Consider the following 16,865-nt stretch of genomic DNA (forward strand, 5'->3'; position numbering starts at 1 on the left):
TGCACGCTCAGTTCCATGGCTCTGGATTTTTTTTTTTCTCTCCGTCACACCTCCCCATGCTGAATAGAATTCGGCACACTTCAAGGCACGAGTCATCATAACCGTAAAGGCACGGTCTCTAAAGGTGTGGCGTTGTAACATTAAACGCAAAATGACGCCGAAGTCTTTCATGGCAATGCATTCGTATCCATTGATATACCTGCGGGGGGGGGGGGGGGGGTGAAAAGCTGTTGTTTATTCACCACCACACCCATCTCTTGAGGCATATCAGCTCCGGAGTGCAGTCATGTGCACATAATTGATACCGGAAAAAATCAACACTGGAATAAAACTTCAACAATCATCCCAAATGTCTAAACGGACTCGTACTTGGCGCAAAGAATGCATTGTGATGGAAGTGGATTCATGTGTGCGGTCATCGGGACAATGTTTGGCATGGCCGACGTGGGGCGAAGAAGAGACTATTGTCAAGGCTTGTTACGCCGCAAATTAACTCGGGCATTCTCAACACAAGAAGCCACACACGAATGAATGGGACTCCTTCTGCCTGTTGTGGACTGTTAGATCAACTCTTTTGAGCTGAATGGCATATGCAACATCTAGATCTTCAGCATCAACTCATTTCACGTTAACACGCGGACACATGTCGTCAAGATTAGGTCAGAAACACTGGTAGTGTGGACAATGGGTGGGGGCCGGGGACGGTTCTCTGTGGGTTGCACACTTTTCGTATTTTCTCATCTCCTTCGTATCCTCACTGAGCTCTCCGTGTTCATGTTTTGCAGTTTTCCAAAAGCGCCTCATAAATACAGGCAGTATTTTTAGATTTATCTCTGTTGCCCCTCTCCACAAGAGTCAAAGGAAGGGGGAGAGGAAGCCTTCTAGGAAGTAGTTTCACTTCCAGCGTTGTTCCACAGTCACATATAGTCAGTCACGCTTTATCGTAATTACGGAGACATTTTTTTCCATCTCCTCCATTGTCACATTTCTTCTCTTTCGTCGAGTATTTGTTTGTTGTTGTTTTTTTTTTTGCCACGCTGTTCAATGTGTCTCCTGCTGATTGCCTACCGTAGCGGGGCCTCCACACACGCACGCAAACACACATATACACACTCTGTGAGAAACAGGAACAGGGGAGGTGGGAGCCCGCTTCCTGTCTGCTTGAGAGTGTGCTGGTCTGGCACGCTGCCAGATGTTAAAGCTGCTGGGAAATGTGGTTTCATGGTTACTCCGGAGGCAAGATCGGTTTTATCACTATATGTACACTATATAAAAATAACTGAAACACAACACCAGGCGTCAATGACCGTACATTGGCGGGCTAAATGTGCGCGAGGCAACTAAGGCTACGCTGCCAAAGTGTGATTCAAAAATGCACTAAAACGCCTTCAGATTGGGTGTAGGCGTGCACGGTTTACTGTGCTCACCTGCCTAGCTATAACAATAGCAGGTAAATGATATGCGTCATTCGTGACGTACAGTGTGCAACACCTGATATAGCTCAGAGACGTTGAACCTGTTAGTGAGAGTGATAGGAAGGGGTGCTGTTGCCTGAAGGGACGAGGACGATGGGGCTGCATTGTTGTTTTAACAAGCCTCGGCTTCAGACCTGTGTGGGGGTGTGCACGCAAATGCACTGCTAACTGCCACTGAGTGACCAGAAATAGTCTGCAGCTAATCTTCCTTCCGTCACACAAACAGTCGCATACAGCCGTTCGCGCAGACAAAAGGCTTCCCTTCCTGACTAGCAAGATCGGTTTTATCATCATCCTACTGACACTACACACACGTGGCTTCACATAACCGTGGCTGTGAACCGGGTTGCCCAAGGGTGGTATGTCGCAATCCTAACCAATTGTCCACAGCTGCCCGTAAAGGTTAAAGATCACCGTTGTTGGCCATGATAAAAGGCCTGGCTTATAGTTTGAGTTCATCTCAAAGATGTTTGATGAGGGTTGAGGTCAGGGCTCTCGAGTTCCCCGCATCAAACCCATCCAAAAAGGCTTTTATCGACCATTTTCTCCCACCGGGACGCAGTCATGTTGTAACCTTTGAATGCCGAGCATTGCTTGAGGCTATAGTCGGTGTCACTTATTGCAAAGTGAATTAAAGTGAATTACAACGGCCAGTCTTTGTGTGAAATGGGAAAAAAAAATCTCTCTTGCAACTAGGAAAGACGAGTCCAAATATCACTTCTGCAGACACAGACACACAAATAGTGTGGCAAGAAGGTGCAGTTAAAAAAAAAAAGTTCAAATTATCTCAAAGGGTACGACCCCACAGCTGAGAATTTCATGTGAGTTGCAAGACGAATGAAGGGAGAACGGCTTTGAATGGTCGATGGAGAAGGAAGGAGACGCCAAGTCTCTCGATGGAATGCGGTCCTTTCGCAATCGAGCAAGACTGAATTTAATATAATGTCGTCAAGAGATTGAAATCCAAGTGCACCAAAATATCTTATGAATTACAGCAATATGCTGGATAATTAAAGGGCTGTGGGACACAGATCCTGTGACTGTCATGTTATGCTGTCTAAAAATCTCACTCAAGCCAGGAATCCTTTATGATTGAGCTGTACGAATTTTGCCCGGCGACAAGCGGCCTCACCAAAGTGTGGCGTGACCATGAAACTTACTACTTCACGTTTTCATTCTTTAACTCAAATTAGAATGACATTTTCTTATTTTATATGCATTCCACTTTATAAAAATTGCCACCGGTCTCAATCTTTCCTAAACGAGCTTACAGTAGTGTAACTGTTTTTGCCAAACCATATATTTTAAATGCTGTTTAATGCTTTATATTTTCAACGTCAACGTAATTAAAATACAATGAAACGCAGTTGCCTGACGCCGCTTAGCATTATCAACGTGACACACCCCGAAAGTTCACATGTTCCTTTTTCCTCACGACTTCCTCTTTTTCCATCAGTAGAAAAGTGACATCTCGACACAGTCACCCTTTCCCCAGAAAATACACCCACAAAGTCTCCCTGTTCAGCCTTACAGAAAAATGAACAATGAGCGTGTGTGTGTGTGTGTGTGTGTGTGTGTGTGTGTGTGTGTGTGTGTGTGCATGCGGTATTGTTCCGAGTGTGATGACTGCTCGTGCAGCCAAGGCTTAACTTTTTTGCTGAGTAACCCTGTGACCAAAGTCTGTCCTGAGTCCAATAGGATGTGTGAGCGTGGTCCACTTGCTGAATTGACAGAATGTGTCTTCATTGACTTCATGAGAGGTTATCAGCCCAGCTGAACGAACCATGGGATGCTAAATATTTTGAGAATCTGTCCATGATATGGCTCTTAGAATAACAATACAAGTCACACCTTAGTCACAATGTGCCCCTCGGATAACATCGGACCTCTGCAATGGTGTCAAATACTTTGCATACTCAGGCATCCATAGTAGTAATAACCAAAGGTTAAAATGACAGCCTTGACTTTTGTTACTAATCAGGTTTGTTTCATTTCATAAAATGTCAAGAAGTAACATTTTGGTGTACCAGGTAATTCAAATTAGACATCGTTTTTATTTGCTTTATTGTGGTGGAATATACCGTACAGGTTATATTGTATCTGCCCTTGGGTTTGAAATTGTATGGGACTCATTGTACCAAGGAATCATATAAAATACCGCTATGGATACAATTAATAGTGGTTTGGGTTATATATTGAATTTGTGTCCTCCGTGTATGAACCAAGATGAGCGGTGGGAAGAATCCGACTTTTTTAAGCATCATATTTAAATGACATCTACTGAATAATACAGGGGAAAGGCTGGAGGGCGTTCAAACTCCCCCAAACTAAAGTCCCACTTGCTCTTTCGTGTGGGCGAGTCCTTCCTCTGTGGGCGTTGGGTCTTCATGGCTGCCTGCATACATGTATCAAAAGCACCATCTAGCGGAGGTAGGCTTGTAGTTATTGATCTTCAAGCTCCCTGCTTCTGTGCCCACTATTCTGCTGTCGACGTTTTACTCTTTAAGTGAAAGCAACTCAACGAAGACTTGCTTGTTTTTGTATGTTCTTTTCAAAATATTTTTCATTTTAAGGAGGCTGTCACATGCGGAACCTTCGACGAGGGGGAAGTTAAACGGTCGGACGCAAAGATGGACGATGTACCAGCAAACGCCAACGAGCGTAAGTTTTGAAATGTATTTACCTGCGTATCAACAATTTAACGTCAATAAACCAAATGCGAACAGCTAAACTTTATTTTTATGTCGAATTTGTGGTATGTACGTATTTACTTGACTTCCTGCCTCGCAGTTTGACGCATTTGATTCCAGAATTTCTATGACTGTGTTGCTGTATAACTGAATTTGCAAGAGTCATGCACTGCTAAGAGGGCTCAAATGATTGAGTTCTTTAATGTTCCAGAGTGTCCAGGTACAAGGAGTGAGCAAGCAGGGAAGACGTCATCATGTCAGGGCTGCCCTAACCAAAAATTGTGTGCTTCTGGAGCTACCAAGACCCCAGACCCTGGTACAGAATTGACCCTTTCTGAGCTGGTGCCAGTGCTGGTTTTACGCTTGCGCCAATATCAGATCATCACCAATTCTTCTAATAGACTAGTCATGGTAGCATTTTAAACGACAACAGTAGCAAAGTTAGAAACCAAAACAGGGTTATCCTGGGGTAGTAGTATTTTTTTTAAATTAATTTTCATTTTTTAAAACGCAGTATAATTAAACAAGCAGTGGCATCGGCTTTGCATAAAAGTGGTGTAAGAGTCATAAAAATTTACATTTGAGCTTGGTACAAAATATGACTACATTAACCAAACATATCCTGTTTTCATATATCATCTGCAGCCATTCAAGAAATAGGATTAAAACTGTCCACGGTCAAACACAAGATCCTCGTACTATCTGGGAAAGGAGGAGTGGGAAAGAGTACGTTCAGTGCTCACCTGGCCCATGCCTTGGCAAGTGATGAGACCAAGGAGGTAATGTTTTAGTTTTTCAACCATTCTTAGGTGGTGGAGAAGTCTGAGGCAGTGAGCAGTGTGACCAAATCTTGTTTCTATGCTGCGCTTACCACCACCTCTTACTGGAAAAGACGTGTCAGTGTTTTCTGCCTTTTTCAATTTTAGGTTGCCCTACTGGATGTAGATATCTGTGGTCCGTCGATTCCTAGAATCATGGGGTTGGAGGGAGAACAAGTAAGTAGAGCAAGTAAAGTTATGATTTGCCCTAACAGGAAACGAGATATTTAATATTTCATGTTTAGACATGGATTACAAATCAGTGCTTCAGAAAAAAGGAATATATTTGTGCTATGTGACGTGAAGGCCACTAAATTAGTGATTTCCCTGTCTCTAGGTACATCAGAGCGGGTCAGGCTGGTCCCCTGTGGTAAGTCCCAATAAGCAACGCTTGAATGTCTCAGCAGAAACTTTCCGTAATATTGTACATTTCACTAGTCGACTATTTCAGTAGATACAACTGCATATAATGAGATCGATTGCAATTAGTTAAATCATATATTCGGGCTTTACTAACATGTCAGTTCTTATTAAATTAATAACTGCAGCAGCATTAACCAAAATTTTGGATTTAAGATCTTGTTCGGATATTGATTAGAGTGTGCACGTGTACTTCATAAACTGTCTATTGAGCAAAGCTATGCGTGTCCTCCTTGGCTCATGCTTCAGTATGTGGAGGACAACCTCGCTGTCATGTCTATTGGCTTCCTGCTCGGTAGTCCTGATGATGCTGTAATCTGGAGAGGCCCCAAGAAAAACGGTACAAAACACTATTTTACCTAATTGGAGGGGGAAATCTTTTGTTTGAGTTGGGAAGTCAAAAATAACTTTGAACAGAGTTCTGCAGACTTTCGTAATGCAATGCAAATGAGGATTTTAAAAAAAAATTAGGTAGGACTTGCACTAGTATTTGATTTGCCATTTCAGGAATGATCAAGCAGTTTTTGAGGGATGTGGATTGGGGGGAACTGGATTATCTGATTATTGACACGCCGCCTGGCACATCTGACGAGCACCTGTCGATTGTGCAGTACCTAAGCTCCACCCACGTGGATGGAGCAGTCCTCATCACGACACCTCAGGTACACACAAGGAGATATTACACAATGCCACTCATGACAGCTGCATTGAAAAGCAAATACATCTCAGCTCCGAATTGACTGTCTCGCTTCCTGTAGGAGGTGTCTTTGCAAGATGTTCGAAAGGAGATCCGCTTCTGCCAGAAGGTCAAACTGCCAATCATCGGTGTGGTGGAAAACATGAGTGGCTTTGTGTGTCCAAATTGTAAGGTCAGTGGAAGTATTGCAGGCAAACGTAAAATACATACAGCATTTGTATAAACATAGACACTCATCAACGCACGTTGTAGATTTGGTCACTTTGGTTCTTACGCCTTGATCTAAAATGACACAATTTGTCCAAGTAAGTTAGATTATACAAGTGGCAATTTACATTGTTGCCGTTGCCGCTTTTCATATCTATCCTCCAACTATTTGAGGGTCTGCGAATATTTGCACATCGACTCCCAAGGCCACTTTTTGTCTTTTTAGAACACATCACAGATCTTCCCTCCCACCAGCGGGGGCGCCGAGACAATGTGTGCAAACCTGAATCTGCCCTTGCTGGGCAAAGTGCCTCTCGACCCAAGGATAGCAAAAAGCTGCGACGAGGGCAGGTCTTTCCTCAACGCAATACCGGACTCTCCCGCTGCTGAAGTCTACAAGAGAATTGTACAGAGTGAGTTGACTCCACCTGATTTCATTGTAGTGGATGATAAAGTTCAAGTTTTTCCTTTATGGCTTATTCCATCCAGTGAGACAGACATTGAAAGAAGACCACACTTTTCAGATTTATGTATATTAGCGAAAGTTTGAAAAACATCAGCTCCGCCATACACCAATTGCAATGATCTCATATTTCTTTCCTTTCCTCTTATTAGGCATCAAGGAATACTGTTCCATCCATGACGAGCAGAACACTGTCTGAAGAAGCTTTTTTTTTATGGCAGTCCTGTTGGATTAAAGCTAAGACTCTAAAAGCCACCCAACGAATTTTTGCTGTTATAAAAAAAATATATGGCTTGTCATTCACAGAATGGTAACATGAATTCTGAAAAACAATCTGTTAATCACATTATTTGAAAAAATCATTTTAATAATGTGATTTGGAAAAATCAGTTCCACTTTGTAATACAGGAGTAGGCAGGAAAGAGAATAAATGTATGTTGTGTGAATTCCTTGTTTTCAGTCAGTATTTTTGAATGTGCCTGGCAGAATTTTTGCTCAAAATAGTAATACATTATGACGCATAAAACACTAATAAGTGACTATAGAAAAAGCTGTATAAAGTAAAAATGAAATCTGCGCTCAACACTTTCTTCCAAATTTACACTGAAATGTGTTATGATATTTCTCCAATATCCTGCTGACTGACCTCCAACGAACAAGCAAGACATAAGCTTTGCACTTGTCATTAGTAGTACTGGAATACAAAAAAAAACATTGAGGAACTTTCTGTGATTTGAGCTGCAATGTTCCGTTTCGTGGCAATGCTGCAATAAAATGTGGTTTGTTCGAGAATAGTGACAGGGACGGCATGTGCAAAAGTCACAGGCGACCATTACATTTCTTTTAACAATGCCATATTCGTAAAAAAATAGAATGCCACTAGGGAAGACCTCCACCAAAAAATAAACTATTCATAAAAGTGAAAACAACTCATGAGATTTGCATTTAGGTTGCTTTGTTTGTTTATGTGGTAGTCGGCAGGCTACTTCCTTCCTAATGGAGTAAGGGGGACAGATGGGAGGTGTCATTATACTGTAATTGCAGGTTACAGACGGTGTATTATGTTAGGATCAAATAAAATTTACACATGGCTTTCCAAAAAAAACACCTACTATAATATCATTCCTCCGCAAAATTTTGTGCATTCATTTGTTTAAACCTGTTGTGTCCTATTAGTGGCACGGTGGGCGGCTGCTTAGCACGCCCGCGACCCTCGTGAGGAGAAGCGGATTAGAAAACTGATGGACGGAAATTCATGCACATACTCTTAAAAGAAAATATTCAAATGTGTTTCTTCAGCAAGTGGTCAAACTTTCAGGTGCTTTCCACATCCATCCCCTAATTCTTGAGAACAGGTTTCAGTAGGCGCGGGAGCGCCAACCGGTTTAAAATCCTCCCATTGGCAAATGAAATTACAAAAACTTGGAATCAACCGACCGCTTGGGTTTGAAATGTTGATGTTTTTCCTCACATCATTTATATTCCGACATGGTGTGCCTGACACGTTCAGTTTCACTTTAGTCCGTCTTATCCCGCCCATGAGCTCCTCCTCCTTGTCGTACCCCAATTCCACTTTTTTTATTCCCTCGTTTAGCTTCATACAGAAAGTGAAAGTGTTATTGCACCACATGGAGGGGCCAGCAGCCACTTGAGGACATCAAGCCTCGGACCAGATTTAAATAGCGTGTCCAGTCAGCCCGGGGAGGGAAAACAAAAACCCACGCGATACACAGCGCGACGAACAGACCAGGTCAGTTTCATTGTGATGCTGGTTCCGATGGAGCAGTTGGAGACTTGACAGGATTTGAACGTTATTTTTTATTTTTTAATGAAATTTAGCGGCGGGAAAAGATGGCCTGGTGCACGAACGGCTTTGCGTCGTCCATTGTATCTATTCAATACCGTAAAAAGTAGCTAATAGCAATACAAAGGTCACACTCCAAAGTGGCTCAGGGGGGCGGGGTAACCTTCAGAATACATGCTGTCACCATAAATAATATTGATAAATATGTGCGCCAGGATTAATCCTGGCGGCCAATTAAATTGAACGGTGGTCGGCTCCTTTGCCATCCAAAAAGTGCAGCGGCCGCGACAAACAAGCGATCTACGGTCAAGCCCTCTGAAGTCCGCCTTGTCGCCCAAATAAGTGACACCACAACCTGCCAGTACTAGATAATAAAATAATGTTAGCAAAGTTTTAAAGTGTATCGTGTGCTATTTCTGTAATTTTATAACCCCACTTTTGGAGGAGGAATTCGAAATCCCACATCAACGGTGGGAAATACCATTCTAGTTTCCTGGTTCGCTATAACAAGTGGTTAATTATTTTCATCACGAATTGGAACGTCATTGGTTTTCGGCATTGCACATTTGCACCAGAATATTTTATTGTTTTTTTTTGTGTGTGGGTGTGTGACAGGTTGCACGATGCAAGCAACAGATTACGACCAAGATTTGTGTCCTGACTATGGAGCTTTACCAGGTTAGTGTTTTTACTACTACAGGACACATTCCCGAACATTGTATGGGTGATGAAGGTCAGGGAAGCCTCTGCCTCGGACCCTTTTGGCGAGTGTAAAATATTATAATATAATACATGATAGTGATGATATTAATAAATGCCTAGAAATATCACTAGTATCTTAAAACATCGATACTGCGCTGATATTTTCAAAACAAAACTGAGTTATTGTATTTTAAATGGTAGATTTTTTTGACAACCGCTGTTTTCTTGTGCATCATGTTATGTACTGCAGAATGTGAGTGATGTGTATTGTGGTACTGCTCATAGGCAGGTCAAAACAACTCATGACGCATCATGATGTGCTGATTTTGTGTTTCAGATGATTTATCAGAATTCATGAATGACAGTTACCTGGTGAATATGCTTGGTAGGACACGACCAGAAATGAATGCGTTTCATCAAATGTGAAAACGTGTTCGATGGTCACAGTTACTTTCTGCTGCTTTTTCATCCAGACGCCGATGGCCTCTTCGCTGATGATCCCATGTTGATTTTTGATGGCGATGACTTGGGTAAGGATCTCTTTTATATGCTTTTGCCTGAAAATGGACTTATGTGAAAAGGAGGGGGAAAAAAGGCCATCTACCCTAAATCAAATGTTATTGCACGTTGAGGTAGTTATTAAAGACAAAAATATGATCTGGTATGCTTTTCATAAGGGCGGAGTGAAATGAAAGAGGAACTTTCTGATGAGCATTGAAGCATCATGTTGTTGTGCGGTTATGTTTTGCAGTGCTCTTCAAAATTTCGTCCGCTTGCAGCCAAGTCAGATGAAATAAAAGAACGCTGTCTAAAATGATGCATTTGCAGGCGTCATTATTCTCCATTTTAATCGTCAGACGGCTATTAATTCAACACGTATCTTGTCCTAATGTTGTTAGTTAAAAGATGGGACGGTTACACACGTTTACACCCCTCTGTGTGACTTGCAGATGACGCTCCCTTGACAAAAGAGCTGCCCGGCCAACACGGAAACCAGCAGGTAGACCAGATTAAACCGAAAGGAAAAAATGACTTTCTTCAAAAAAGACCCAGAGGTGAGCACTCATTCACTCACAGATTTAAAAAAAAATAATAATAATTGCTAAATCACGTAAAAAGGGCTAAAGGTGGGTTTTCTTGCCTCTGCAGCCACATTATCAAAACAGAGCACCAAAAAACAAAAAGCTGAAGGTGAGATTTCATGACTTTCCCTTCTCAAAGTGTGTGCCATTTCATTTTAGCTGACGGCGGCAACATTTTCTTTTGGGGGTGTGCCCGCTACGAGAAAGCCACAGCGAGTGTGCCCGCAAGTGCCCGGGCAAATGATTTGACACCTGTTGTTGCGTGAATGACTACAAGGTGGAGATTCAGGTTTATTGTATCCTCTGCCATCTCATGCAAGACATTAAATTATAGATTACAGTATGTAGGAATATACATTTTCCAATGAATAAATCACAATTATCGGTGGATTGGATCATTTTCCCATAGCGGCCCCAAAAACTCTCACAATTCACGAGTGTGTCACAGCACCCTGATTGGAAATCCCGGAATTAGTCTTGAAGCCTCCTCCTCGCTGCCCGTCTTTAAAACCCGCCTCAAACCTCACTTGTATTCTTTGGCATTTGACTCGGCATGACTCAGATTTGTTCTTGGTTTTGCTGTTCGGTGCTTTCTACCGTCTTCGTTACGGATTTGTTGCTTTACTGTTATATATGTTATATATGCTCCATGTACGGCACTTTGTATGCGTCGATGGCTGTCTGAAAGTGCTCTATAAATACAGTTGAGTTGAGTTGAATGGAGAAACAGCCTTTTTCCTTGTTCAATGGATGGTTGGCATTCGTTTCCCTTTGTTCCTTGGCCTTTTTTACCCCCCAGGTAGTGACACAGGCTCAATGCCGAGTCAGGGAGATCTTTCGTGTCTCCCCACAACACCACAAAGCATCCTTCATCTCCAAACCTCCATCCGATTTGTCACCTTCCCGGCCGCTACATCTTATCAGTTGAAGATGCAAACGACTCGTCCTCCAGTTGGCCGCCTCTCGATGCCCATCGCTGCTGCACCAACATGCATATTGGGTGAGTGAGCATATATTGCGACTGAGCTCGTATGCAATCTCGAGCGCACGCTAAACTAATAAAGCATATTACCGTACTAATAACGCATATTAGTTTAGCGTGATGTCTATGCGTCACACATAGCTTGTGATGCATAGACATAACAAGCTATGTAGTAATAGTTGGATTGTACCATATGGAGGTAGTTCTTGGCCCACACGCGATTCCTAAAACATTTGTTCTGTTTCTTTGCTCTTGTCCCGTTGCTGCAGTCCATGTACCTCCTTCGCCTTCAGTATCCAAACTCCAGGTGCCTCTCTTTTCCCCAGGTGGGTGACGCAATAGTTTTGAATGTGAAATAAATGTTGATTTTATGCCGTACACAACATATTACCAAATTCTCTCACGAGACCGCATTGTAACGCTGACGTTTTTGTGTTCTAGAGTTTTGATACTTGGATCGAACCGTCAGCTTTAACATTGTGACTAAGCCCGGTACTGTGTATATGTGTATGGAGATAGTGTGCCTAAGCTCTCCCTTTCCTTTCTGTAGAGGACAGTGCAGTAGTACCGGCCCAAATGAGCTCACCCCCATCCGGAACATTGTCGGACACCACTAGCAAAGTCATCTGTCCACCTTGTGATTACGGTCAGTACAGTTGATCCTCAGAATCCCCCCCCCCCCCCCGCTGCATTTTTACAAGGGTATTGGTGATGCTAAAACAGAGTGATAATGACAAGAAGGACAAGCTTTTGGAGCAGGTTATGTCTAAGTCACTAGGGTTTATTCGGTGAGCCCTATTTATGTGCCCTGCGCAAGTCTAGCGCAAAGGCGTGGCCTGATGGTGCGGTGCGCATGGGGGTAGTTTTCTTTTGGTATTTTCCCAAACGTGTTAGAAACGGGCGTTTGCGCCATAGTGGGCGTGAACACGTCCAACTTGCTTCCTGCCAATGGAAGCGGGTCCACTCGTTCCCTTTATATTCAGCGCAAGAGAGATGCGTGGTCCGTATGGCATTGTGAGGGGGGAAAAAATTGCTAAATGGAAATCATGCCCGGCAGACGTAATAAAACCGGAGCAATCCTATGGTCCAAACGACAGCGACTCCTTGAGGTGTCACATGCTACCTGTAGCATACTTTAAGTGAAAAGAATGAGATCAATGTGTGTCATTGACTCCGACGGCGCCTCCATTTCAGAGATGACTCGGCGTAATGCGTCAAACACCGTTCAGCGGTCTCCCACCACGTTCGATTTACCCGGTAAGTTTCGTCAAAAGTTTAACTGGAAGCCAGCGTTGAACCAGTGTGATGAAGCCGTTACATTTCACCCTCAGAAAGTGTCAAGAACTACATCCAAATCGCCAAAGCCCAAATGCGTCAAATCTGCGAGGAGATGGAGCCAAGGTTGAATTTGAGCAGTCATTACGTGGATGTGCAAGTTATCCAGAGAGAGACGTTTTGCTCGGGGAAGAAAAAAAACAAGTGTCCGAACAAAGACCTGTTCGCCATGGGAGATATGGATCGACAAAAAAGACGGATTAAATTGAACCAGGTATATCTTCACCTCATATTGCATATTTCAACTTCAGACTTTATGATTATGAAGACTGCGTCTTCATTCAGTCTAACATTGCTGGACACGATGTGCAAATGTAACATTCGTGTTTGCATTCTTTTGGATAGATATTTGAGAAGTCCGCCGGAGAGGAACCAAAACGACATATCCTACTGCTCGGTAAAGCAGGCATGGGAAAAACCACCCTCATCAGGAAGCTGTGCCATGACTGGAGCAGAGACGGCCTCCCCCAGTTTGATTTTGTCTTCTTGTTGGACGGCAAAGATCTCATCTCTTCAAGGAAGTCGCGCTGCGGTCTTCGGACTTTACTGCTGGACCGAGCTACCGTCGCCACTTCCGTTATAAACACGGAGGAAGTGTACGCTCAAGTCCTCGCATATCCTAAACGTGCGCTGATTATTTTTGATGGATTTGATTCTCGGGATTATGACATTCTGTTTCAAGAAAAAAACTTGACGACCTTGTTCGAGAGAGACACGAACGCAACGTCCTGTACACTTAGACAGCTGTACTCCGCCATCCTCCAAAGGGTGCTACTTCCAGGATGCTTTCTTCTGATTTCTGCCCGACCCAAAGGCACCGCCTGCCAACTCGCGCAGCGAATGGACTGCCTTTTGGAGGCTCGTGGATTTACCCTTCCAAATATCGAAGAATATTTTTCCAGGTACTTTGCCCATCCTGATCTCAGGAACTCTGCTTTGAAACGCTTTGAAAAGTCCAGCGTTCTACGTCACTTTTGTTGGAATCCTGGAATCTGTCGACTGGTGTGCTTGGTTTTGGAACATACCGAAGGCTCGGAGGGCCTTCCGAGGACTTTAACTGAGCTCTGCCATCGAGTGCTTTGTATTAAAATGAAAAATGACAACCGGGGCCGTTGCCCTCGGGCTGAAGCGCACGGCTCGAGGCGAGATCAGGTCAACAAAAGAACAAGGCGGTCAAAGGGGAAGGATCCAATCAAAACCGATGAGATTAAAACTGCCCGTGGGGACATTTGCGAAAAAGAAACGCTGTCCCGTTTGAGCGCTCTGGCCTGGGAAGGAGTAAAAGCCAACGTGTCCGTCCTCCCCCAAGGAGCAAGTCTATGCTCAAAACTCGAGGCATTCGGACTCGGGAAGGGATTCTTCCGTTCTTACCGCGCGACTGCAGGACAGGAAGAAGAAGCAGACGGGCTCTTTGAAAGTGAAAATGCAGAACAGAGGCAGCGACGTACCGACACGGAAGAAAATGTCAGCGGTAACGACATCTTGACGTGGGTGGATCCATTTCTTCAGAGTTACCTGGCAGGACTCCACTTGTCCATGGCAAGGTGACTCATTTTTCATCAACTCGCGTCCTGTTTTGAATCCGAAGGTCTGTCGTGACTCATGCTGACCTCACTTTTCCCTCTTTCCCCAGAAATGTTTGGTCCCAGTACTTCCTCCAGAACCTCCTTTGCCAGCCTGGCCTCAAGGGACGCCGACGTCCCCAAGGAGAAGTGCAAGAGCTCACTCGGCGTTTTGCTTTTGGCATCCTGTTCCTTAAACCGACCGAGTTACGCAAGCTTCATCTCGACTTAAACTCCGGCAAGCGTGCCTTATTCACTCAACGTTTTAAGGGTCTTTCCCTTGCCGACCTGGGCCCCGATCAGGTCCTGGAAGTGTGCCACTATGCTTACGAAGCAAGTTTCTCGCATGACAACGGTGGCGAGGCACCGCTGGTCACTCATCTGGCAGAGAACCTACCGGAGGTCCTCACGTTTCGCGGAGTGCCACTCGGACCGCTCGACGCGTACGTGGTGCAGAAGATTCTCGAAAGGGCTGAAAACGCAGGGAGAACATTTTCTTTGGATCTCGAGAACACCGGGATACCAATTGCAGGACTTGGATCCCTGGTGGGTCTTGGCAGCTGCAGTACGTACAGGTATGGCTTGGCCTGACCGTCCCTTCTTATTCCTCGACAAATAGTCCAAGTTGCTTTTTGTCTAGGGCCTGCATCGCCGATGTCATCGCCCTGTGGGAGCAGTTAGAGCAGAGCTGTGACAAGAAGCCCCTTCAGCATTTTGTGACCAAGTTCAAGATCCACCCGATGAAAGTCATGCAAGTGCGCCAAATGGAACACCTGGCCAAGCTTGTGAACATCCACACGCGCGGGAGGCTGTCAGACCGGTAACTGACACACACACACGTGCATCGGTTGACGCCGTATACGCCGTCACGCACGCACGGCATTAAAACGGGTCTTCATCTGAAGTCGCGGCGAACTTGACGCCATCCTGGAGAAGGGCGTTCCGGCAGTCAAGGAGCTACGCAAACTGGAGTTAGAGTGAGTACCTCTGCGATAGTACGATTGTAATTTCCGGATTATAAACCAGGATTCCCCCCCCCCCCCCCCCCCCCGCCCCACGCTTTAATTGTGATATGATCTTGTCACAGCTGACCAACAAAATGTGTCACAGTTGACCAATGAAATCATCCGAGGCGGTGCTTATACTGAATCTTCATATCCGTCATTTTACGTCATTTGGTGGGCGGCTTCAATGACCAAATCGTAAAACCGGGCGCCAGCATTTTTGCTTCAAAGGGTCCATGATTGGTTTTTTCATCCAAGAGGGTTTCTAAACGGCCACACTACGTTGGTGGCAGCTTTGGGGATTTATGCCCCGGCATTTGTAACTCTTTTCTCTCGGGGCGAAAATGCTCAGGAACAAACGCTTCGCTTGCTGTCTTTTGTTCGTAATGTAATTTAACTCCGGGTGTGGCTACCGAATATCGAATCAATGAATTATGGACTCACGCTAGCTAACTTAACCTGATGGTGTCACTTCTGGCTATCTGCTCCTAGGATTGGCCCAGAGCGTGGGCCTCAGGCTATCCCCAAACTTTGGGAGTTTCTCCCAAATTTACATGACCTCCAGCACCTCGAGTAATATAAAACTTTCTACTGTTTTTTTTTTAATTTTGGTCACTCCGCATGTCTGACCAAGTTGATCTTTCTCGCCGTCAGTTTGGAGGACAACAAGATTGGTGACAATGGTGCCGAGCAGTTGGCTAATCATTTTGCCTCCCTCTGTTTTCTGCAGATACTCAAGTGAGTATGACTGACCACTTAGGTGCTCCTTTACGCTTTCAATCCCGTTTTAAACAAAGACGTGAAAACATTTTGGGGAAGGATACATGTCTGAAAGAAATTGTTTCAATGCTATCGTGACAATAATCTGTTGTGTCCCAAGTGCCTACATCTGCTTTGTGTTTTTCAGTCTGTCACAGAATTACATCGGAGATGATGGAGTCAAAAAAATGGCAACAGCATTCAAAAATCTACCCAAATTGCACTGCTTAATGTACGTCATCACACCTTCAAACAAAAACAAACGCACGTTGGGAGAGTAGATTTGCCATACTGAAGATTTACATGCCTCTTTTTCCAGCCTCTACAGCAATGTGATTTGTGATGAAGGTGCCGCCACTTTAGCCGCTGTCCTCCCTCACATGGCATCATTGACTGACCTCGAGTAAGACTCCGCGACTTGCATCTTTAAAAATGTACTCGTATTCGTGAAGTGACCAAATGACACCTACAATGCAACTTGTTTTCCTGACAGCGTGAAGTATAACAAGCTATCGGATGTGGGAGCACAATGTTTGGGAGCCAGCCTCAAGAAATGTAAGAAAATGAAGACTTTAAGGTGAGAAAACATCCCCCTCCCCACCCCCACCCATCTTTCAATGCAGCAGCCTAACATGAAAATTAATTGGATGCCAGTTTTCGTCACTTCGCTGCTTCTTTTCTACCACTCCAGGATGTGGAACCAGTCAATTCCGTATGGCATATTTGAGAGACTCCAGCATCAGGATACCAGAATCCTTTGGCATTAATAGCGCCCCCGCCCCCATGCACATACTAATTTCTGTAAGGTCGGTGGGGGGGGGGGGGGGGGACACTACTCTTTAGTGCCAATTGTTGTCTTGTGCAC

General features: G+C 44.3%; 2 protein-coding genes across 5 annotated transcripts; both read left to right on the plus strand.

Annotated features, from left to right (window-relative positions):
• Positions 1–3,863: 3,863 nt before the first annotated feature.
• nubp1 (nucleotide binding protein 1 (MinD homolog, E. coli)) lies at positions 3,864–7,216 on the plus strand. 3 transcript variants are annotated; one of them, XM_052049257.1, is made up of 11 exons: positions 3,864–3,905; positions 4,049–4,136; positions 4,377–4,481; positions 4,811–4,944; positions 5,092–5,160; positions 5,321–5,353; positions 5,617–5,743; positions 5,911–6,065; positions 6,162–6,272; positions 6,534–6,720; positions 6,923–7,216. In XM_052049257.1, exons 1-11 carry the CDS (start codon positions 3,879–3,881, stop codon positions 6,967–6,969), a joined length of 1,083 nt encoding a protein of 360 aa, XP_051905217.1. In that variant the 5' UTR covers positions 3,864–3,878; the 3' UTR covers positions 6,970–7,216. The 3 variants fall into 3 exon arrangements, with proteins under 3 accessions (XP_051905217.1, XP_051905218.1, XP_051905219.1); XM_052049258.1 differs by having other exon boundaries at positions 5,653–5,743; XM_052049259.1 differs by having other exon boundaries at positions 3,878–4,015.
• Positions 7,217–8,291: 1,075 nt separating this feature from the next.
• ciita (class II, major histocompatibility complex, transactivator) lies at positions 8,292–16,822 on the plus strand. 2 transcript variants are annotated; one of them, XM_052049230.1, is made up of 21 exons: positions 8,292–8,520; positions 9,190–9,252; positions 9,614–9,661; positions 9,750–9,806; positions 10,227–10,331; positions 10,426–10,467; positions 11,158–11,358; positions 11,610–11,666; positions 11,891–11,986; positions 12,535–12,597; positions 12,672–12,889; positions 13,021–14,219; positions 14,309–14,812; positions 14,878–15,057; positions 15,143–15,214; positions 15,734–15,814; positions 15,896–15,979; positions 16,149–16,232; positions 16,320–16,403; positions 16,494–16,577; positions 16,692–16,822. In XM_052049230.1, exons 2-21 carry the CDS (start codon positions 9,198–9,200, stop codon positions 16,765–16,767), a joined length of 3,390 nt encoding a protein of 1,129 aa, XP_051905190.1. In that variant the 5' UTR covers positions 8,292–8,520; positions 9,190–9,197; the 3' UTR covers positions 16,768–16,822. The 2 variants fall into 2 exon arrangements, with proteins under 2 accessions (XP_051905190.1, XP_051905191.1); XM_052049231.1 differs by lacking the exon at positions 8,292–8,520 and having other exon boundaries at positions 8,827–9,252.
• Positions 16,823–16,865: the final 43 nt, after the last annotated feature.

The sequence above is a fragment of the Hippocampus zosterae genome, chromosome 17 (genome assembly GCF_025434085.1).
Source record: "Hippocampus zosterae strain Florida chromosome 17, ASM2543408v3, whole genome shotgun sequence".
Taxonomy (NCBI): Eukaryota; Metazoa; Chordata; class Actinopteri; order Syngnathiformes; family Syngnathidae; genus Hippocampus; species Hippocampus zosterae.